Source organism: Strigops habroptila, chromosome Z (assembly GCF_004027225.2).
Source record: "Strigops habroptila isolate Jane chromosome Z, bStrHab1.2.pri, whole genome shotgun sequence".
NCBI classification, from domain to species: Eukaryota; Metazoa; Chordata; class Aves; order Psittaciformes; family Psittacidae; genus Strigops; species Strigops habroptila.
The window spans coordinates 507,785-531,653 of NC_044302.2; the positions used below are offsets into that span (position 1 = coordinate 507,785).

Sequence of the window (23,869 nt, forward strand, 5' to 3'; positions counted from 1 at the left end):
TGAAATCGGAGTAGCCCTATGAGGAGCAAGAGAAGGCTGTCTCCAACAGTTTGTCTACATGCAGCCTTGCCAATATTTCTAAGAACTGTCCAAATATCAGCAGTTTAGACACAAGTCTGTTAAAGCCAATGTCAATGCACTTTTATGCAGGTCTTGCTGATGGCATCTGTTGTTGTTCTCCTGTAGGTGACAATTCAGGTTTTGAATCAGCTGATACAGAAGATAAGAGAAGATCTCCCAAACCTTGAGTCTACTGAAGAAACAGAACAAATTAACAAACACTTTCACAACACACTGGAGCACTTGCGTCTGAGGAGGGAATCACCAGAATCTGAGGGGCCAATTTATGAAGGTCTTGTTCTTTAGGAGGATACACACTGTACTTACTTCTTTTCATTTATGTACCGTATGGGGTTTTTTCTTTTTTTTTTTTTTTTTTTTAAGATAGATTCATAGGTTGTGCCTTTCATAAATGTCAAGTTAACATTCATGTGTTTAGTCTGGCACTTCAAACACTTGCATTGAGTACTTTTAACAATTTGAAAGGTTGGACCAGCAACTGCAGGTTTCGTCAGTTAGCATGGCTGAAACTTTCTTTGAAATCCATGTGACATGGTAGGGCTCTTCAGGTTCTGATTTCTCTTCTGTTTGTTCAGTGTTGCTTCTGTAGCACTAGAGTTCTAAATTGGCAGTGACTGTCATCTGAAACTCTGTCTGATCCTTACACAGAGCATCAGATTTTTGGTATTATTGTATGTCAGATTCTGCTTGTGCTTTTCTTATAATGCAAGTTAAGACTAAGTGTAATATTTTTCCCTAAAAACTAGAATATATTAATGCATGTTTGGAGAATTTTAAAGCACCATGTTCAAAACCAGAAGTTATATTTTGCATATTAAGGCTCTGTGACATTCAGTGAGGGCCAGTACTGTGCACAGGGCATATTTATCAAGATAACTTTGTTCCAAATAGTATAAAAATAGAGAAATTGCAATCTATATAGATATGTATAACCTTCATTACTGTAAATTTAGGGAGAAACACATTACACGAGTTTATTCAGTATCATGATTTTGCACCAGTGAAACAATAAAGTTGCTATTAACACATGTTGTTTCATGTCTCTTCAGAGCCCACTGTTGAATCCAATGTTAATGTTGAACCTTTTGATAAAAACAGAAGAACTTCTGTTTTGTAGGGACAGAAAAATTACAGCATAGTTAACCTGGACAAGCTGGGAGGCTTCTATGTTTCTGATGTGGAAGTTTGTCATTCAAACCCAGTATTTTTCCAACTGATGCTGAGATGATGTGTTTTCACATTTCAGAATGCTTTTATGACGTATCATGAGAGTGGTAGAAAACCCTACGGGATTCTAGGTCTGTGCTAGAGTAATGAGTGGAAATTACAAGAAAAGCCATAGGAATCAGAGTGGTAGAACAATTGCCCATGGCAACTCCTGTGAAAACTGGTCTGGTCTGTAAGTTAATGCCAGTTGCTGAAAGCTTTGAAATTTTGTTTTACCTTAACTGAATGTAATGTTCTAAAGCTTAACTGATTGAACTTCCTTGTTTCTTGAGTTGACCACTGTTGTGAAAATTGTCCTGACTTGATTGGATAGTGAATGAGACTCCAATAATTTAGTGTAACTTGTTCTATGAAAAAGGCAAATATGATCCTAAGAAACAGAATTAGGGAGTAGACAACAATGACAACAGTTAGATCATTGATCTACTGATGTGTAAGTCTGTCTTGGAGGGGAGGAGGAATGAGATGATCTAATGGCTTTACTTGCCCAAGTGGTGTAATTAATGCTGCTGAAAAACCTTAATGTCGCTCTGTATCTGGATAATGTTCCTCCTAAGAAAACTTTTAAGATGATTTTTTTATTATAAAACATGCATAGCAGAACATGATGATCACGTTCATGTAGATCCATTCATGTAGTAGCAATATGCCTTCCTAGTATACAGTATTTGCTAACCATGTTTGTTTAATGCTCAAGGTTGGTACTTGTAACTTAGGAATTGTCTTTGAATAACAGTTTTGTGGTGGTTTCAACTGCAGTAACCCAAATGTTGTAGCTAGTGCTTTTTCCCATGTACCACTTCTTAAGGCTACAAAGCTATAACTTGTCCACAGTTCTTAATTGCTTTTATTGAAATTTTATAAAGTAAATTATTTCAAAATATTGTCTGTAAACTTTAAGATCAACTGTACTAATACGCATTTTGGCTGTGCAAGTGGACAACTACTGCTGTTCAGTAACTATCACCTGCCAGTAAAGTGTCTGTTAAGCTATGTAGAAAAGGCTTATGATGGCGGAAACAAACTTGTGTCACAAGTGATGTTCAAATTCATAACTCTTATAGGACAAATCTAGTCAAAACTTGGGATCTGCCTGTGTGAGCTTCTCTTGTGGCAGAGGCAGAATGGCAAGAACAGTATGTAGTTGTTGGTTCTTGGTTCTCAAACACACAATAGCAAGGCTGTAAATTTTAGACTTTTCTAAGTTGTGCTGTTCATGATGCATGACTTAGAAAATGACTGAACAATTTTTTTTTATTTTTTTTTTTAACCACTATGACTTGATTAATAGATCCAATGGGTGGGGTAGGGGAACACAACATTTTTTTCAGAACTGGCCAGAACTAGTAAAAGTCTAATTGGAAATGTAAAAATTACTCCAATGGAAGTTTACCTAAAGCTATGTCTATAGCAAGATCTGTCTGATGTAGATCTCGGACCAATCATGCTTACTCAATACTTACAGCAAAAGATAGAAGAGTAATACCTGTCAGTCCTGTAAGGAGGAGCAGAGGCTTGACTTGAGTAGATTCCTGCCCATGGAGAATCCTGACAGAGGGCAGGAAGGAAATAGCTGAGGTAGGAAACTCATGGTGAAACTCTTCCAGTGTATAAACTCTCTCAATTATCATAGCTTCTATTACAGAGCTCAAACCTCTCTTTTATTCCTATTACTGAACTTAGTTCTACTATTTCTCAGTCACCTTTTCCACTGAAATCAGTGCTCCCTTACCTGCTACAATTGCTAAGCTGCTCTGGTAACCTGACCAGTCTGGTTCCTCTTGTCCCATGCTTTTCCTAGACACCAGTATTTAGTTTTTTGCATTGGTCATTATCTCATCTGGCTTGTCACTAAGTGGAGGGAAAAGCATCCTACGCTTAACAGCTGAGACCCTTGGTGTCTTAGAGTGGGTTTGGGGGTAAAACGTAACAGGTCCAAGGTTAAGACTTTATGAAATTCCTTACCAACAGTATTTACAGTTATGAAAAGTGAGAGAGCCTGAACTCTTATTATTGGCCATAAATGTTATATTCCCTTTTCTGCACTGTAATGCTAGCGCACCATTACCAGAAAATATACTGTCGGCATAATTCCCAAAGAGCTTTGAGAAATTATCTTTCTTTTCATTGCTGTGATTTCTCCAGCTATGTGGATGATTATAATATTTGCAGGTGAATATTAGCCAGTTCATGCTCCCACTGAAAGGAAGATACTTCACACTTTTCACATAAAAATATGAGGATGAATTTTGGCTTTTCCTGGGCACAGTAGTTTTATAAAGGCTTTCCTGAAGCTCATGTGACACAGAGGGTATAGAACAGGGTTAATGGCTGAATTCACCCACAGAAGCCAAAAGGAAGTCTCATAGAGTGAATACTGCACGCAGTGGCCATGGCAAGCTGCTCTGATGATCATCAGAAGTGTATATGGAGCCCAACACAAACCAAACACACAGACAATAATTGCTAAAGACTTTGCTATTCTCTTATCCCGGGAAAGTCTAAATCTGTTTGCCATAGTGTTAGCCATGTTCACGCTGCTGGTGGTGCTGTATATGCCTTCTGTAGTTTTGTAGAAACCACTCCTATGAGGCTTGGTCTCAACTTCCACCTGGAGTGGTGGAAGGTCTTGATTGACATTCAAATTTAATGACTGATTGCCAAGCTTATGTTGGCTAACCCTTGAAGCCTTTTTGCGGGGAGAACGGCTGCTTACTCTCTTCTCATGTTTGTGTCTGTTAGCAGATTTTACAAAAAATATAGTGTGTTCCCTTTTTTCCCCTTGGAAACTCATTTCACAGTCCTCTTGACCAGGTGATAGGTTTTCTTTCCTGAGGGATATGCGTTTCCTGATGTTGAGGTAAATACTTAAGTTAAAGTATGTAACAGTGATGAAAGGTGTAAAGAATTCAATAGTAGAGGCAATCATTAGGAAATACCAGTTGTAGAAGAATTCTGCATGACATTCTCCTTCAGGGAGAATGCTCTTTTGGGCAATGTGCTCCCAACTGAGAATGGCTGGACCGTAGAGAAGAAAAGCAGCAATCCATACAGTGATCATCTTTAGCACTGCATTTCTGGTCATCCCCTTCTGAGCCCGGTAACTGACCTAAGAGAGAGAAAAAGTGAAGTCACATCCATTACTAGTACCTTAAACATGGCTACCTTGGGAGATGGCCCCCTCAGTCACTTGTGAGGGTTGATAATATATTGGTTTAGGGGTGAAGGGTTATACTGAGCTTACCAGTACCACAGAACAGCTGTTTCTGAAATAGGCATTCCAACAAACAGTATCAAGGTGGCCGGATATGTTTTGAGAATGTGCATCAGAGCTTAAAAGCTAGAAACCCAAGGCTTTTCCAAGGCAAACAACTGCCGCTGTTCCTAGAAGTGGTTGTCACCAGTTGCTTATGTATTTTGGTTGCATTACCTGTGACACCAATTTACATAATGTCTGAAAACAGCACTTCAAAATCTACTTATTTAGAATTTTTTAATAATTTAAAATACATAAAAGAATGTGAATTCCTAGAACACCCATGCAAGTTCTTTTCTTTCTGTTTTGTGGAAAGATAGCCCTTTTTTTCCTTAATGTGAAAATCACACCACAAGAAAGTTAATGGGTAACAGCTTTTACTTTCGTTTGATATCCTTAATTTCATTCTTTTATGACTTTCTTTTTTGAAGACTTGCAGAACTCTTATCTGCAATTAAGATGCATAGATGGAGTGTTGAGGTCTGCAAAGTGCTTTACAGGAAGAGTAACTGATTTCCCTTATGTAGAAAATAAACTAAGGTACAAAAAAATTATGTCAGTAAACCATATGAGCAGTAACATTCAGTAGAATCTTAAAATCAAGATGATCTTCTCCATAGCCTAATTCCCTGCTGTACTGGACAACATTCATATAGTGAATTGGAATTCAATCTTCACAGCTCTGCTGTGGCCACACAGTGTTTTGGGTTATGAAGTCCTCAAGCTTGAATTCTGTACAGAATTCATGTTTACTGACCCAGTCTGTGGATCTTGCTCTCCGAAGCCAGTGCTGTTCTGGTAGAGTACCCACAAAGCCGAGGAATCCCGAGTTTGTCTGAATCAGGTCTGATTTTGCAATCCCTAAGAAAGCTATGAATGATTTCAGGGGCAGTCTTATAGGAAGATTAGCATTTTTATTGATACAGAGAATAATTTAGAACTTCATAAATTCCTGTTCTTACACTGCTCTAACCCAACTGGCAGCTTCTGTACTCTTGCTCGGGGAGGGATTTTTATATGGGGATTGATTTGAAGTATGGAAAAGTGGCTGATTATTATAATTTATTATAACCAGTTTTCCTTGCTGAAACCATCTATTTATATTTATACTATTGGTATAGTCGTGAGTTTATTTGATGAAAGCAAAAATCATGGCTAATTCAGAACCTGGAAAATAAAGGAATTCTGTGCGTTGACTGTTTACGAATTAATCTGTTCATTTCTCCCTCTTCAAAAAAAATTTGGTAAACCATCAAGTTGCCTATGAACTGTTAAAATTATCTTGCAGCCTCTTTGTACTGTTTGCCAAAAAGCATAATTGTCTTTTAGTGTGACTTAGAATGAGCAAGGAAGCTAAATTAACATTTTAAGGAAATGTGGGTGGAACAGTGGGCTGAAAAATAACCAAGAAGTGTGTGTAGAAGAGTGAAAGCCCTCTTGTACTCAGCTGGAACAGCGGCACCTAAGGCTGTGCCTGTTGGTACAGCACAGTACCTCTTCCAATGTCAAAGTGAGAAGCGAATGTCTTTTGTACCAAAGCTGATGACTCCCAGGACTATTTCCAGGACGGAGGGAAAGTGCCTTGATTCCCCCCTGTCTGCTGGAGCGTTTGAGTGAGGTGCGATGGGGCTGAGAGCCAGGTGACTGAAGCAAATCCTCCTGCTTGACAGGGCAGCCCACCCTAGCCCCCTGACCCCTGCCCAGCCCTTACCGCTCTGGTTGCAGAGATGAACCTGTCGAAGCTGATGAGGACGATGTTGAAGACTGAGGCGGTGCACACCAGGTAGTCCACCACTAGCCACAGCTTACGCAAGCCCCTGCCGAGTCTCCACTCGCCCGTCAGCACGTAGGGGATGTAGAGGGGGATGCAGAAGCCGCCTGCAGACAGAGCTCGGCGGTGACACCGGCAGCCCCGCGGGCCGCTGCCCTCTGCCCCTCCCGGCGCCCCGGAACTCACCCACCAGGAGGTCGGCGATGGCCAGGTTGAGGAAGAAAAAGTTGCCCTGCGTGCGGAGGCTCCGGTCGGCCACGAACGCCAGAATAACCAGGGCATTGCCCAGCACCGTGGCCAGCACCAGCAGCCCCCTGAACGCCGCCAGCAGCGCGGCGGTGGCGGCCGCGAAGGACCCGCCGCGTTGCCCGTCCGCCGCACAAGCGTTGCCCGCTGCCCGTGGGCTGCCGGAGTGGTTGAGCCACAGCAAGTCCTGGCCCATGCCTCCCGGCGGAGACCCGCACTGCGCCCCGCGCCCGGCCGCTGCCCGGCGCGGCTCTGCCCCTGCCACCGCCCCGCCAAAGCCCACGCCGGCGTAGGGAGGGGCTAGGCACGGCGTGGCGGGCTGGGGGTGGTGTCGGGCTGGCAAAACTTGCCGGAGCTTGGGGGCCGCGGGTGGGATTGTTCCGTTCCCGCTGCCTGCTGGCGGGCTCCCTCGCGAGCCCGTCTGGTGAAGCGCATAAGGTAGCGGTTCCAACGGCCGCGTACCTTCGTCACGGCTCTCCAGTGGCCGCCCGCTCAGTCCCCCAATGGCTGTCTCATTTCCCTCCTCACATGCTGTCGCTGGCCGGGTAGTCTCAGTCGCCGGCCCTGTTTCTGTGGCTCATGCCCGACACCCTTGGATGATCGTTGCTTTCCGCCATGCCCCACTAACGTCTCGGCAGCCATCTTGTGCCTCTGGTGAGCTCCGGCCTCGATCCGCCGGCACGGGCCGGACTGCAGTTGCCTCAGCCGCTTCGCACCGAGAAGGGCTCTTTGCCGTGCCTGGCCACTCCTGTCCACCAAACTTGGAGGAACGTGGTATTTCTGAGACCTCACTTTCCAAAACTGGCACTGGATTTAGATGGTATTTTAAAGTGCATTGTGACAAATACGTTGGAGAGCCAGTTTTATCGCAGAAGTCAGGTCTATTCCAGAAACCAAACACGTGAGCAGCCAGGAACAGGCTAAGACCTCTTCCAGCTTCTGTCAAGATGGCTGACACAGTGCTGAGGTGGAGGAGTGGGACACAGCGACCCCTGAATGAGCTGCAGGGGCTGCTGAAGCCTGTAGAAGCTGAAGGGTAGTTCAAGAGAGCAAATGCAGCCTACCTCTACTATTATGATTTGGCCCACTGTATCATCATCTGCCTTAAAATATGTGGCCACTGATGGGCTTTGTTGTCCCTTCTGTGACAACTTAGTCTCTTAGTCCCAGAGACTAAGCAGTATGAGACTTGCTGTCTTCATTACAGCTCCTTTGTCATTAAAAGAAAACAGAACTTGCTCAAAACCAATCATGGGATGCACATAATCTTCACTTAATTCAGCCAATGTTTCACATGTGGTAAGCTCTTTTATAGAAGATTTGTATGAATCTGCAGTTTGAAATAACAAATACAGAGGCAGTCGTGGTAGCTTTCTAAAAATCTGTTCAAAGGGACATCAGCTAAGACAAGTAAGAATGGCTTAATAAGTTGTCTGTTATATGGCTGAGGTTGAGCACCTATTCTCAGGGTACCAGAGGACTGGCCCTTTCCCCCGAGGGAAGTATGAAGCCTATGTCAATGTTGGAAGTACAAATTCCAGGTGAGGTAATCCCTATAAATCAGTAGCTTTACAGGGGAGATTTTACAATTTACACTGCTGATGATATGACCTCTCTGTGTCAGAAATGGCAGCTGCATGTCTGATGTGGATGAGCAAAATACTCTTTTTACATGCCCCCATATCTCCATCTCCCTTAAGCAAATAAGTAAAGCCACACAAAGCACAATTGACAGTAACACCGAAGCCTTAGCTTATTATCACAGTGATTATTCTTCTTCCTTAATTTGGGGACTCATTTTCACTTCACTTTGAGCACAATTGGCAGTTTTCCATTCACTTCAACTTGGGCAGGGTCAAGCTTGTTGATGATTACTGCTATCTGGTGGTGCTGTGGAATATAAAAGATAAAAGAGGCAGCCAAGAGAGACAAAGAAAAAAACCCATGTCAATCAATCACCAGGAAAACATGGCAGGATTCATTTATCCTTTCACAAATAATTACTATATTCTTTAACTCCTTTAATGTAAGGTAATTTCACAGCAGCTCAGTGAGTTTGCAGCATGTATGCTTGCGTACTGTTTTTGGAGCAGCTTTTGTAGTGTATTACCTCCTGGCAGATTTTGAGGTTCTCAGCAAGTCCCACAGTAACTGCCTTTGATGCCTTCTGATGCTCCTTTATTACTGCTGCTTTGGCAAGGCATGATGACTGCAACTCTTAACAGAATTCTGTTCCTAAAAGCATGAACCATTAGTCCATAACTTTGCACCCTGAGGACTTACTGCAAAAGACTGCACTTGCACTGTCCAGAGACCCTTGCAGACAACAAACCCAAGTGTGCACTAGCTGGCCAGCGCTCTGAGAACAGCAGGTTTTACAAACCCAGATTTCAAGGTTGTTTTTTTTTTTTTTTCTCCCATGAAAAATGATTTTGTCATGTCCCATGTGTTACCATCTTTTTTACTGAGCCATGTTGACTTTTTTTTAAGAACATTAACTCTTGGGAGAAGAGCTTCACTTTACTTCAAAATAGAGGTTATGATGGTGTAGATACATGCACTCATTGGGGAAAAAAAGTCTTAAAACAAGCACAGTAAAGAGAATAGAGCTATACCTCATCAGTTCCATTGTCCAAGTGGTCTGTCCTGGAGGGAGAATGCTCTGATTAATGAATCCATATTTTGTTCCTGATCTTTATCCAATCCTGGAAGCAAGAGACATGATTAGATTTGATAAAGAGGAATGACAATAGCCCAAGAAAATAATGAAAAATGCAACATTTTCCAAGGCATAGCAATAATGATGTGTTCTGAAATGTTAGTTTTTGTTTTCTGTGATTTCTTTAGTGGTAATTGTTTTAATTTCCATAAGACTTCCTTTAGTGATTTTTGAAATAGGGAACTGTCTGAGTCATGCCGTTTCCAATGATTCTAGCATATGTGGGTGAGTAGATCTACAGAAATGACAGGAAAACAGAATGTTTTTCCCGTACCAGAGGTAGATGTTGCTTTTCCCAGAACAGGCCAAATTCAGCTTCCAAATCGACTTGGGCAACCACATAAAGAGTGAGCAGACTCCAGCTGGCTGGAAGATGCAGAAGACCTTCTCAGCTAGTATCTTCTTTGAAGTATAATTAGGGAAGGTAGTAAGCACACTTACTTTGGATCTTTCCTGCATCTGAACTCAAAGCTAAATTGTTGTGTTTTTTACCAAATAACACACTGTATATAATGTTTCTTCCTCTGCTTGTTCCTTTTAAAGATACTTAGTTTTATTCATAGGATTTCATCTACAGGTTAACTCTCAGTGTGCCACAAGCTGATGGTACCAAAGCTTTACTTAAGCTTTTCTGCCTGGTAAACTGAAGGGCAGTTCTTGCACATTTCAGTGAAGTGTATGGAATCTTCACTTACATAAAGGAAAGTATTCACTGGTAGTTTTGCAAATTTACAACAAGATATTTACCTGCTAATGGCCCCATTTAATATTTATAGGTTGTTGTCAACTGTTCTCTTGCTATGACTGATTCATATTTGACAGAGAAAAAGCTTCCTTGGCCAGGAAAAGACTGTCTGAGAAAACATATACATGGTTTTATCAACTGATAAATCGTATTCTGCTGTCAGATAGAGCTGATCTTAGTAAAATTAACAGGGAAAACTAAATTCTGCTATGATAATTTCCTATTAACCTCATACCCTTTGCCAGTCAGGGTTTTGCTTGCATATTGATTCCCTTCGTTTTGTTTAATGTTCTGTAGATCTTTCCATGCATATGATGCAATTCATATTTTAATTCATCTTGTTCCTGCACACGTAAAGGAAGAACACCTATTTGATCTGTGCCAGTGGGAGGGCATCTCCTTCAGAGTACACACTGTTACCTACTATTTACTGACGATGCCTTTTCTCTGCTTCACTAAAGAAACATTGAGTAGCATACAGTCCTGTGCATAATGATGCTTGTGGGATAGCAGGTATTGATAGCAACAGCTGGCTATAGTTATCCCAGCCTGGTTTTAAGGCACTTGTAAAGGCATGGCTAGAGCTTAAAGTCCTTAACAGCACAAAGAGACTGGTATCCCCTCAGTTCTTGATGAGCCCCATTCTTAGCTGTTCAGACATCAATAAACTGGTTTCCATCCTCTGCCAGTGTGATTTGCTGCTTAATGAAGTCCTGTTGTGCTTACTTGTAAACATGAACGCAGTATCAGGGAGGTAATAGGGTGATTTGGACTATTTGGTTCTGCACCGTGTTCTGCACGAGGCTGCCATGCCGTCTGCATCTGTCTTTGTTGTTTCAATAACCATTTGTCAAGAAGTAAGACTCATGATTTTGATGAATATAGATGGGAGATTTGAAATATAATTTAACTAATGAACTTGGATAATTAGACTGCAATAAGGTACCAGAAATAATCATCCCATAGGCAACTGCCTTAAAGTTACACCAAAATTATATTAGCATTGAGAAGCATCATAATGAAATATGTTATAGGCACTACAAATAGTTTTATTTCCTTTTGTTCCTTCTGGATACATTCAGCAGTTTCACCCATTATTATTAGTACCCTGTATTACCAGTTCAGTAATGCAACATATTTGGCATTCATATCCTTCCCATCCTGGCTATGTGAGGCATCAGTACTTCACTTAGCTAGCTTTACTTATCCTGCCAGCATCAAAGGATGTCATCACAATTTTGTCTCTTGGCTGCAGGTACGTTACAGGGGACTCAATGTTGTTCGGTTGCTCGCAGTGAGAGCTGGACAGACTTCCAGAAAGTATCTCTTAACAATGTATTGGTGATGAGGACACTGAAAAAACCAGAGGTACCCAGACTGTGGCCTGTTTCTCATTCTTAGTTCCTTCTGGCCTGTCACCTCTTTTGTTTGCACTGATAATGTCCAGATACATAATCTTGCTAATCTGCAACAAGATTTCTAGCCTGAGTGTTATTGAAGTCCTGGGAAACAGTATTTCTGGCATTTGGATACATTTGCTCAATACCTTCCATTCTACAATTATATGGCCTTCCCCGGGAGCAAGCACATAAGCTTTCTGCATCTCTCTTTAACCCAAGCCAGGAGCGTATTTCCATGGCAAGCTGATAGTAAGTTTCTCTGCTGCGTGTTATAAGGCCTCTCAAGATAACATTCACACTTATTCCAGTAACCAACCTCATTTTAAGTTAAGGGCAAAATAAATAGGAATAGAATAGATAAGGTATCTTATTGTTCTGCGTATATTTCTGTAGCTATACAAAGATTTCCTAGGCAAAATAAACTGCCAGAAAAATGATGGGACAGTTGAAATGCACAATTTCTAGTAGCAGAGAAATGTAGACATATCTACCTCCTAGTTTTTGCAAATTGCCCTACCACAGTTTGTTATTTAAAATTACAAATAAAAAACAAAAACAAAAAAAAAAAAAAAAAAAAAATCAAAAAACCCAACCCAACCCAAACTAAACCAAAACAACCCTTACCCAAATTCTGAACAAAGGTTACCAGTTCAGTATTATTAGAAACCACCAAATTCTTCATTATGAAGAAGGTTAAAATCCACAGTCATTTGCGTTAGATGGCCAGTGCACTGATATGACAAATTCTGGAGCTTGCTGTGACATAGGTAATGGGCACATGCACATAAACACCTTGTCTGGTACACAAGCATGAAAGATGAATTGTCAAAGAACTGAATAGAAGGAGGCCAGGCAAGTGTAAAATTCAGTGTTAAATACAGACAGCTGCATTCCTGAACACTGCACAGGCCACAGGCAAAGGTATAGTACCAGCCAGCATTTTATATGTATCTATTAAAAAAAAAAAAAAAAAAAAGAGTATTTGAACATCATGGGCAAGAGGACATTCTGCTGTCATTGAAGTAAAAGGCAAGGTCTAGGTATTAACTGAAAATTTCTCATGCTGTAATTGATAATGTAAGTAATGAGTTTTGGGATAGGTTGTGTTAGAAGCGTAAGCTCTTAGTGTTCTTCAGTAGCACACTGTATTCATTGTGTCTTTCGGTAAATGCTGTCTCTTAGTGTTCTTGTGATTAATTATGTATCATCATAAATTAGTGCTGAAGAACTTGTGGTATGTTCTAGCAGTTGAATTGTTGTTTACTGTGTAATCTCTGGAGCTGTAGGCTTCTTTAGCTCATTGCATAGAAATTAGATAAGCCATGTAGTTATATAGTCAACATGACATCAATCGTAGGTAGTAATAACATCTCAAACACGAACCAATGCAGTGAATTTGCACTTGACAGTAATAAGTTAGTATGGCTTTCAAATGTTTTAGCACATCACTGCAGACGAAGCTAGTGAGTTACCATACAGCATGTGTAGACTGACTTTGAAAATTTGAATTGTGAGATACCTGTTGATTATAACCAAATGAGATGACCAAACTCTGCAAAGCAGTAATTTGGGCATGGTTTCCTGTTTCTGAGCAGGTATTTGTACTTTAGGTCCCAGTTATATGCAAAGTTCATGGCTCTGAAATAACTGTTTAGCTTCTTACACTTACAACCATGCTGTTTTGAAGGGAGACACTTTAGAAGAGAGAAGTGGTGCCACATTGAGCCTTCTTTTTTATAAGTTATTTGTGGAGAAGTCCAGGGTCTCAGAAAGGATAGATTAATATAATCATCTAGATGTAGAACATAAGAAAATGTCATGTATCTACAGTATTTAGGCTAACTTAATGTCCCCAGAAGCCTCCTATTCACAGTATAATATTTGCTATACTTTTCTTTCTAGTGCCTAAGAAAGAAGTGGGTTTGTTCCACTTGTGCTTTTTCTGGGTGCAGCTATAGTCTGTTCTATAACTGATTTCATGTTGTCTTTTCCTAGATTAATTAAGGTCTCTCCATGCGTATTTATATGCATATATGCACACACATCCCTTGTATATACACACGCATCCCTTGTTCTCCCTTAAAACTCACTGCTTGTGCTTGGATTTGTGCTACTGTTTTGCTCTTTCAGCCCTGCTTGTATGTTTTATCTTTGAGTTGTTTGTCCTGGCTATGCAAGTTTCTGCAGGACTTCCTGGTTCCCATGCAGTACAACAGCTCAGTATAAGTGGCATTACAGTGTGATTAACATTGAAAATAACCAGATTCAGTCCTGGGTTTTTATTAAGAGCTACTGTTTTTCGGCATCCTCATGTACGTACAAATTCTGGCAAGCGGTTGTGACAATTTGTTTTTATCAGGCTAATTTGCAAGAGATGAGTACAGTATCTTATTTCAATATTACCACGGAATATTTGGGATATTTCGTTTTATCCTATTATATATTTTGAAAAGTCTGGCTGTATGTTGGTATTATACAGGGTTCCATACAGAATAATGTTTGATAGACTCAGAGAAATAGCTAAAGATCAGGATGGATGAGGCATAAAGAAAGCAAATGTATGTAAATACTGGATATTCCATTTTGGACCTGCTTTGTTTCATACAGGTAGAGAAAGCCTCTTCCTTTTCTCAGTAACAGAGCTCAGAGAAAAGCGTTGTCTCTGACTGCCTCTCTTTCTCTCTACCTCTATCTGCCTTATTTTCTTAGAGGTGAAAGCTCTGGCTAAGTACCAACATCACCTTTTTATGAAGCCCATGTGGGGAATTAGAACTGTTCCATTTCTTGGAAGTCTTTGAGTCTGTCTGCAGTGTGCCAAAAGTGCGACCTCTCGCTGAGCACATTTTTAGAAGTATATTGATGATGTACCTGGAAAGGCTCTTCAGATTGCCTGCTGTATTTCAGTGCCTGCTGAAAGAGGTTCACTTCTCCAGACTCCAGAAGGAGAATAGGAAATACTGTGCCATGCGGGGCATCATGGTAAGGGTGACTAACATAATGTTGCCACTGACAACATATGAATCTCTGTGTTACTGTGAATGGAGTTAAGTAATATAGGAATATAAGCATCAGTGAAAAGCACATGCTAGTGGTGTGGTTGTAGGTGTTGCAGAACTCTTGATACCAATAGAGAGAAGTCAGTAAAAGATGCTTTTTATAGACAAGATTGGCAGTACTGGAGTTCTATCTGTCTTGCAGGAAGCTGTATATTTAGTATGTTAAAGATGAGTTAGGAGATGGGCATGCTGTTAGCCAGTCAACCTTTGTTCTTCAGCATCATCATGAACACAAAGACAGTTTTCTTGTCCACGGAGAACACTATGCTGCCAGCCACTTCTGCCCAGCTGAGCACATCCATGATTCCTTGCAACACCAGCTCTTTGAACCAGTACACCACAGCAGTACTGCCTGGAGCTGTGGGAATTAGGCCACCCTCTACTTCTAGTGTTTTAATGCAGATTTAATTGGATTTTTACTGTTTGCTTCCCCAAAGCTTTGTTCTGACAACAGATGGGGCCACTGCCCTACCATGTATGGGGCTGAGCTTTTTATGTAAGAAACAGCCATCACTTTTAAGTTGCTCTTTATTTCAAATAGGATGGTATCTTGCTATTTGAGGACATTGATAATAGAGGAGGAGGGACTGAAAAGAAGTAGTAAAATAAAGAAGGGTAAAATATAATAACGAGCTTTATCTATCTAATAATGTTTATTAATATTGTTATTTTCATAGAACTTTGACAAACCAAGTAATATTTTCTTATATCAGTTTAAATGAAGTTGCCCTTGTGTCAGCAAGAGAATAGTTTTTGTTTAAAACAGATAAGGGGATGGGCATTTCCATCTATCTGCGGCTTCACTGGGCTTTGTATCATCTGCAGACTTGCTGAGAGTGCAACCCATCCTGTCACCAGGTTGTTAATGAAGAGGTTAGCAACGTTAGCCCCACTATTGAACTCTGGGGTACGCCACTAGTGAGTGCCTTCAGCTGGACTCTACTGCTATCAGCAACCCTTTGACCCAGGCAGTTCAATCAGTTTTTGATCCACAGTTCTCATATCTACTTCATACTTCATCAGTTTGTCTACAAGGATGTGATAAAAGGCACTGCTTGAAGGCCTTGCTGAAGTCAGGATAAACAACATCCAGTGCTATATACTCACCCACTGAGCTAGTAATTTCACTGTTGCTGTTTCAGGGTGGTCAAACATAATTTCCTGTTCCTAATGCTGACTATTTCCAATCACTTCCCTGTCTTTCATGTGTTTGAAAATGGCTTCCAGAATTATTTGCTCTATCACCTTCCCAGACATTGAGGGAAGCTGACTGGCCTGCAGTTCCCCGCATCCTTCTTCTTGCCCTTTTTGAAGATAGGAGTATAATTTGCTTTCTTCCTTGAAACTTTCCCTGATCCCTATGACCCTTCAAAGATGATCAAAAGTGGCCTTACAGTGATATTGGCCTGCTCTCTCAGCATTTCTGAGTAACTCCCATGGACCTGTGTATGTCCACTGCATTTAAATGTTCCCTGATCTGTTCCTCCTCCGCTGATGGCATGTCTTCCTTGCTGCAAGCTTTCATACTGGCTTTGGGGGCCTGGAATTCCTAAAGGAATTGTAGCTTCCCATGATACTGCTGTGCTGTCTGGAAGTACACCAGTGAATCACTACCGCACCTAGCTGAGCTGCTTATGTTGAGGGCTGGGCCTTTTACTTCCATGTGCTTTGGTTCAGCACTGACAGAGAAACAGACAACTCTGTGTGTGTAGTAGCAGATGGGGAAAGAGGAGAAAACACAGTCTTTGGAAAGCAATACTAACATCTCAAGCTGGTTCAACAGAAAGCAAGCACAAGCAAGACTTGGGACCCCTTACACATACATCAAGTAGATATGACCTTTTTTCCTTTCAGATGCCTGAAATCACAGATTAAGTTTACCTTCATCTATCACCTTTTAGACGATGAAAAAGCATTCGTATGATGGAAGCATCTTTCAATACTCTGTTTACAAAATAGCACGCTGGGTTGTGGGAAGTATGGCTGTGCCTCATCAGCTGTCTGCCTGAAGATGAGCTCATTATAACCACTGCATTAGTTGCAGATGCTTGTCTAGTTCTTCTTAAAAACATCTAACACTGGAAGCTTCTCATCCCTCCCACACAATTTCCAAAAGGATGTCAGTATCCTTTTTCCTAATGCCTAACATAAAAAGCTCAGGCCATTCACTTCTTTACATCTGGTTTAAACCATTATGTTGGTGCTCTAGATTATAATATAACAGAAATACTGTAAAAGAAGCAATCCTGCTATGGAAAATGTTGTTTGAGTGTCTCAAACTGCTATGCAAAACAGTGGTAGCATTTGCCATTTACTCTGTGTCACTATTTTGTGTTATTAACTGCTTTTTGCAACAAACTATGATATCCACAAAACAGTAACTTTCATCCTGGTCATTTGTTACTAACAATAATATTAGTACATGTTATATACAAAGATATATGCTATTCTACCTATAAAAAGTAAGATTCAGACAAATCTTATCTAGTTTAATAGATTGCAGTTGTTAGGGGTCACTGGGTCACATAAGTGACCCAGTTTATAAGCCATGATCTTAGAATGCACTCCAGTGTCTGCTCTGCTGAACAGAAAAATCTTCATTTTGTCTGAAACATTTTTTCCTGAAAGGCCTTCAACGTATTTTTAAAATTCCAAAATATTTTAAGAATTCCATTAGAAAAAGAGTTGACTATATCATTTAAGTGTACATGTAATTATATGTTGCATTATTCTTATATATGCACAATTCTGTAGTACGTAGGAGAATTATTGCGATATGTACAAATAGCTAAGCAGATTGCAGAGCACAGAAACCCAAGTCAAGAACGGGAAAGCAGCTAAAGCCCAGTGTGCCTGTTCTTACTTTATTGTGGCTTATAATGGCCAAGATGAACTGGCTGCCTTTCACTGTTCTATCAGTCAAAGCAGCACACTTTAGATAGCTCCAGCCTTGCAAACTACCATCTGTTAAGACATAATCATGAACCCACTGAGAAGAGTTTGTCAGAAATGACTTTGTGCTAATTGGTATCTTTTCCAACACACTTTAACAGTTAATTTTTAAGACCCGAGAGCCATCATTACTACTCATTAGCTGTCAAGATAACGATGCAGCTGTCTTTTGGAAAAAGGAACTTTAAATACTTGAACTACTGTGAAATTATAGGAGAATCACTTTTAAAAAGCCGTGTTCAAAATTTTAACTGAAGCGAGAGGAAGCGTCAATCATAACAACATATCCCATCACCAGCAGCTGCATTCTTTTGTATCATTAGTAATTTTAATTTTGTTTTCTTTACAGTGAATGAAGAGATGCAATGCTCATGTGAAATCACTAGCGCAAGCAATTTTCATTCTTTTCTAGCATGCCTTCTTCCTGCCATAATTATAGCTAATGGCTCATGTTCTGCATCTGCAGTAATCACGATTTCATCCATATCTTTGATCACTGCATCTTTGCTATTCTTTCAAAGATGTGGTCAGGAGCTCTAGAGGGAGAGGAAGTTAAGAAGTCAGTGATGGCCATGATGCCCATTCTTCCTAATTCCAGTGAAAATTTTGGCAGTAACAGGACAAAATACAGCATTCACTCTGTTATGCAATGTTAAATACCTGATAAATAAATCTCACAGTATTAGTCACAAGGCTGAAGCCTGTTTACAATTTCAATTTTTCCCATCAACACTCCTCTTCAATTTTAACATCTGTTGGAAAATCTGCCTGCCTATTGTCTCCAAAGAAAGAACACATTTTGTAATGGACTATGTTATTGTTGCATCTCTGCAGCCAGTTGAGGAACACCTTGTGTAAGACTTAGTCTGTTCTTCTGGGGCTCTTGACAAATGTGAAACATCTAGAAAAGGACTGCTTCTTAGCTCTTCTAAGACCTTCCTCCAGAGAGCAGAGTATCTGGAGAAGGGGCCTACCTATACTAATGGAGCATGACGAATAGCACTTCTGTTGTAGATGTGTTTTAGTCGAGTAATCTGCATAGACTTGAATTTTCCATTATTATGCGGATTCCTTCCATAAGTCAATATCTAGATTGAATGTTCTCTGATATGAAAGCATGGCTGAGAGGCAGATATATCTCAATATCTGTGAAATAAGGAAAAAGGTAAAGGAAAACCAAACCAAACCCAACCCAAAACAAACAAACAAACAAACAAACAAACAAACAAAAAAAAGAAAAAAGAAAACCCCAGCTGAATTAGTTCAGTCCTCAGTTGGACTCAGTTCTCAGTTCTAGACCTAGCGAAGCACCTTCCCTGCTCTTCAACGGAACTTGAAAACAGAACTGCAGTACCCTCTTCAGTGAGAGAAAAGGCTAAAATTAAAAGGCTAAAATTTGATTTACTAATTCCTTGATAAGAAGAGCAAAGGTTCAGTTTGCAAGGTCAGTCAGGTGAAACTTGCATTTCTGAAAATTAAGGAGTTAGCAATATGAGGCATGTTTGTAGGTAAAAAACCCCAATGCTCAGCAGGCGAAGCAGTAAGAATCTTGGAAGCTGTTGAGGTGAATTGCAAGAAAAGAATGTTCTATAAATAGGAAAAACCAAATAAGCAATGCTGTTACTGGGATTTTAAAATATAAGGTGGCCATTACACCTGTTCTGAGGTCAGCCAGTACCTTTCTGAAGAAGGCAATATTGAGAAGATTCTGAAAACTACTGTCCTAGGTTCAGCTGTAGCAGTCATTTTTATTCCTTCTTAGTAGCTGGTGCAGTGCTGTGTTTTTGACTTTCAGCCTGGGAATAATGCTGGTAACACTGATGTTTTTAGTTGTTGCTAAGTAATGTTTACTCCGACCGAAGACTTTGTCAGTCTCATGCTCTGCCAGGGAAGAGGGGAAGCCAGGAGGAAGCAGAGACAGGACACCTGACCCAAATTAGCCAAAGGGGTATTCCATACCACAGCACGTCATGCCCAGTATATAAACTAGGGGAGTCACCTGGAAGGCCAAGATCGCTGCTCGGGTCAGGCTGGGTATTGTTTGGTGGGTGGTGAGCAATTGTATTCTCTCCCCTTGTTATTTCTCTTATCATTATTATTATTGGTGGTAGCAGTAGTGGTTTTGTATTATACCTTAGTTGCGGGACTGCTCTTATCTCAACCCGTGGGAGTTACATTCTTTTGATTCTCCTTCCCATCCCTCTGGGAGCAGGGGGAGGAAGAAGAGGGGGGAGTGAGTCAGCGGCTGTGTGGTTCCGAGTTACCGGCTGGGCTTAAACCACAACAACTACATGAATCACAGTAGAGAACACTTAAGAAAGCATCCTCTGTTAATAAAGAGAGAAGCAGTGATATGAACAGCTGATTTCAGCTCTTATTTTTCCAACTTCTGGAAGTCGGATTCTTGATCTCAGTGATATGGCTCCATCTTTGATAAATGTAGACATTTGGATGAGAACTCATACGTGAAGCTCCAAAATATTTAATAAAAAATAACTGGATTTGACTATTTGAGGCAATGAAAGTATACAGGTTTTTAAGAGTTTAATTGCTTTTCTGGGTAGATTAAATTTATTTAGGTTTACATTGGTTTAAGTTTGTACAGCTATAAAAAGAAGTCTAAAGACTAATAGAATCTAGTCAAAGAACATGAGTTACACCTAATAACCCAAGTAATTAACAGTTATGTGACACTGCTCAACCCCAGACATAAAAGTGTTTGCAAATGAAGTAACAAAACATGCAATAAAAAAAATCTCCATTTTATAGGGGGAAAATAGAGGCCTAGAGGGCGTAAAGTGATTGCCATGGCAACCAAGAAAATTTGTGACCAGAACAGCACACAACATTTGTTTCACTGTTTTCTGTAGCAGTCTTTTTTAGATTTTTCTTTTTGTCTTTTGTGCATCTTTGTTGTTTCTTTTCCCATCACTATCACATCTCTGCTGGCTTGTCTCAGCTGCTTATTCTCCACATTTGATAGACATTTTCTGGTTTGCAAGCCTGGTATTAACTAACAATTTTTTTTCATTACATGTAACAAAATAATTTGATTTTTTGATACACTGTGTATTTTAAGGTTGCCTTGTAATAAGACATGACAAAGATCTTATTTTAAGACATTTTAAAGTGGAAATACCCTGTGGTCTCAACTGAGATATATGTATGTCCACAAATATTAAGGGGTTTATCTTCCAGCAGCAAATTAGAATGAAAGTATTTTTTCTTTGGATAGGAACTCTTGGTAAAACACTCTGCTATTTTTCTTTAAGTTTTTAATTTTGGAATCAAATTCTCTGTTGGCAAGAACAGACATTGCTCCAGTGAAATCAATGGCATATAATGAAGTTCTGGTCCAGAGTCACCAAGTAATTTTGTCCTCGTACATACATTTCTGTAGATGAGTGTTTTTTCTTCATAAGCCCACACATAAAAGGAAGGCCTGTCCTGACCCTGTGAACTGCACACTTATATCTCTAATAACTGGCAGACATCCGTCTGGCACTGAGGAGAGCTGAAGCAACAGCTCTGCATAATTTTGCACAGCAGCAATTCTCTGCTGCAGGTCAGCCCTGCTTCACCGGGGGTTGTAGGCTGACTTGCACACGTCAGCTTCTGCAGCCCTTATGGCTGGCTGCTTCTCTTAGCCAGGCGGTGGGCTTCCACCAGGCTTTGAGCCAACACACTCTTATTGCTGTCTATGTGGCACCTGCATTGGAGCTACTGTAGTTTGACTGCTTGTGACGTGCATGTTCTCAGGACACTCAGACTGGCCAAATCCCACATGTGGGATCTGTTTTACTGTTGTGTTCCTTCAGTTAAACTAGTTAAATACCAAAATAAAATGATCTTTTAGTACCAAGACACAAGTTCCTCTCTCCATTTCCTTAGGTTTATGTAGCTGCACTCGCATCTATTTCTGTAAAGCAATTAATGGCCTTCTGTGATTTACATACTGTATAATTGCCCTGTCATGTTTTTTAATGAAAGCGTATTTCAGATTTAAAAAGTCAGAGTTCTGCATACCAGCACTCCTCACTGTTTCAATATTTCAAGGGAAAGGCAGCCTAACTTAAGATAAGGCTAAGCATTTTAGAAGCACCTAGGTGACTGAAGTGCAACACATCTCATTGACCAGAGCAATAGCAATGAGATTTCATTCAAAAGTATGAGAGCTGACTATAGAGTGGGAGGGCAGCCACTTTCTCTTCCTCCTTTCAAACTCAGGAGTGTTAATGTTCCATGTAAAATCCTGCCAGTCTTCTGCACTTCACACAGACCTGGTCACTCTTACTCAAGAAAAAAAAGAAGGGCAACTAGTGAGATGAGGGAGATGGAGACTCTGCTGTGCAAAAGGAGAGAGAGACCATGACTTACCAAAAGAGTTTCAGGAAAGCACTAATTTATGTTCAAGAGCAAATTGGATGGATAAACATTGAGGGAGAAAAAGAACTGTTTAAGCTCAAGAAAATAACCAACGGTCTGCATTATGCATGCACATTCAAGCTGGAAAGTGGAAGGTTTCCAACAATAAGAGGACTGAGTTTCTATTTCCAGTATGAAGGGAAGGAAATCAACTGTAGTGGATTTTTTTTTAACACAATGGAGCTTGAGTGGTCCCTGACATAGTTGCCTGCAGCAGCAATCCCTGCCAGGACCATTGTTTCTTTGAAAAAAAAAAAAAAAAGAGCTCTCCTGTAAGGATTGGGGATGATTAAGTGAACATTACAGAAGTGTCTTATATAGAAGTCATTCTGCCCCAGCCGTGCTGAAAACTGAACAAATTGAGGTAAAGGGATTGTCCTGTTTGCAAGGTGGTGCCAGTATTTCACCTCGGTGTGAAAAAACTGACCTTCCTGTTGCAAGCCCTGATGAGTCCCTGAATTCACTGTATCTATGTAGAGAAAAAAATAATCTAAACATTTAAATAATAAGAGAATCTACATACCTATCACTTTACAATTATATAGTTATTGTGGTTATATAGTTACTCCATGCATACAGTTATACTTACAGGCAAGAGTGTGGGCCTAAGGTTATACACACAAATATGTAACAGTGGAGATTTAACAGCAGATCTCTATATAATAGAATGAGATTTTTTGCTTGTTCTTCACTTGCTACCCCTTTTCTTTCCTTCTGTATCCACCTCATGCTTTTTATTGAATCCTTTACTTAGCTCCTGTGTTCAGGAGAAAAGCTTGTTCATGTGCTCCTGTAGTCACAAAAACATTTTCTGATTTTTTGAGACTCACTTTGGCTTCTCATGCATCTTCCAGGCTATTTTTGGCATTCTGCTTTTCTGCCCTTTTATTTGGCCTTTCTTGGTTTTTGTCTCCTGTTGTGTTTGCTATTTCTCTCCTTTCATGCTGATAGTCTTTGCATTCTAGGTGCTGAAAAAAGTACAAGATAAGGAACATCCCATCAGGCCTAAATGCAGAAAGATGATCTTCTTCATCTTGGTGGAACATCCCTTTTCCAGTACTTTTCTTTCCAAACACTCTCTTCCTTCCTATGCCTATTGTGATAATTCTTATTGCTTCTCCTTCATTATCTTTCCTTTCTGTTAGACTATTTCTTACTACTTTTTTTTCTCTTTTTGACCATTACTCTCCTGCTCCTGACTCAGTGTACAGCTGAAATACAATTTTGCTAGTATGTGTTGCTGAGGTTGGATTCAAACCCCTTATTCGTTCTGTGAAGTTTCCTTCATACCAGAGAAATTCCCCTGTGTGAATATTAACAAATGTGTGTTGCCTATTGCAGAACCTCAATGCTGTGAATGACTATGTCACTCTGCTCTTTAAATATTGGGGATCCTACTTCAAATGTAACACCACGTTCCATGGTATTGCAGGTTTAGTAGGGACAAACTTCCAACTCTTAATTACTTAAATCAGTTTAGAGACACTTCATTTCTGAACACACTCTGCTTTGAAGGCTGACCTTCCCCCCAAAATATGCTTTGTGGGGAAATTTATATGTTTTAGTGTACTTTTGTGTCTGATTATGATAGTTGAAAACTACATCAGTATGGTTAGACATGCATGGCCAGTGCAATGGTTAAGTTCTGATGGCATACTGCAGAAAAGTCCTGGGGATTGAGGTACTATCTTTTCTTCTGGGGTTATGACGGGCAAGGGTTGATTTCAGTGGACGCTCGGCAACTCAGGCTCGTGTCATGTCGGGATGAACACGGCTGTTGGTTTACTCCGAACATGCAAAATGCTGTAGGCAGCGCGCTGCTACTGTGAAAGCTGTTAATGTTTGGGAAATGAACATGACGAAACTCTGAGCTGGGAGCTGTTTAAACCTAAGGCAGCCCTCTCGTGGCCGTTTATGTTCTGAAGCAGTTGTTCCAAACCCCCTTTAAAAATAGCCATTGTTTGGAGGAGAAATGAATGCTTCAGGACAGT

At 40.4% G+C, this 23,869-nt stretch overlaps 2 protein-coding genes across 4 annotated transcripts in view; one reads left to right on the forward strand and one right to left on the reverse strand.

Moving 5' to 3' along the window:
• The window catches only part of VPS35 (VPS35 retromer complex component), a 29,460-nt gene extending 23,693 nt beyond the window's left edge, over positions 1-5,767 (forward strand). For all 3 annotated transcript variants that reach the window (XM_030471040.1, XM_030471041.1, XM_030471042.1), the window contains exon 17: positions 187-5,767. In XM_030471040.1, coding sequence (XP_030326900.1) covers positions 187-366 — 180 coding nt within the window. In that variant the 3' untranslated portion in view covers positions 367-5,767. The remainder of the gene's footprint in view (positions 1-186) is intronic.
• On the reverse strand, positions 407-6,856 carry LOC115601276 (histamine H3 receptor-like). Its single transcript, XM_030471046.1, has 3 exons — positions 6,522-6,856; positions 6,276-6,442; positions 407-4,417 (listed from the first exon to the last, which is right to left on the reverse strand). Exons 1-3 carry the CDS (start codon positions 6,775-6,777, stop codon positions 3,533-3,535), a joined length of 1,308 nt encoding a protein of 435 aa, XP_030326906.1. The 5' UTR covers positions 6,778-6,856; the 3' UTR covers positions 407-3,532.
• Between the last annotated feature and the right edge of the window lie 17,013 nt (positions 6,857-23,869).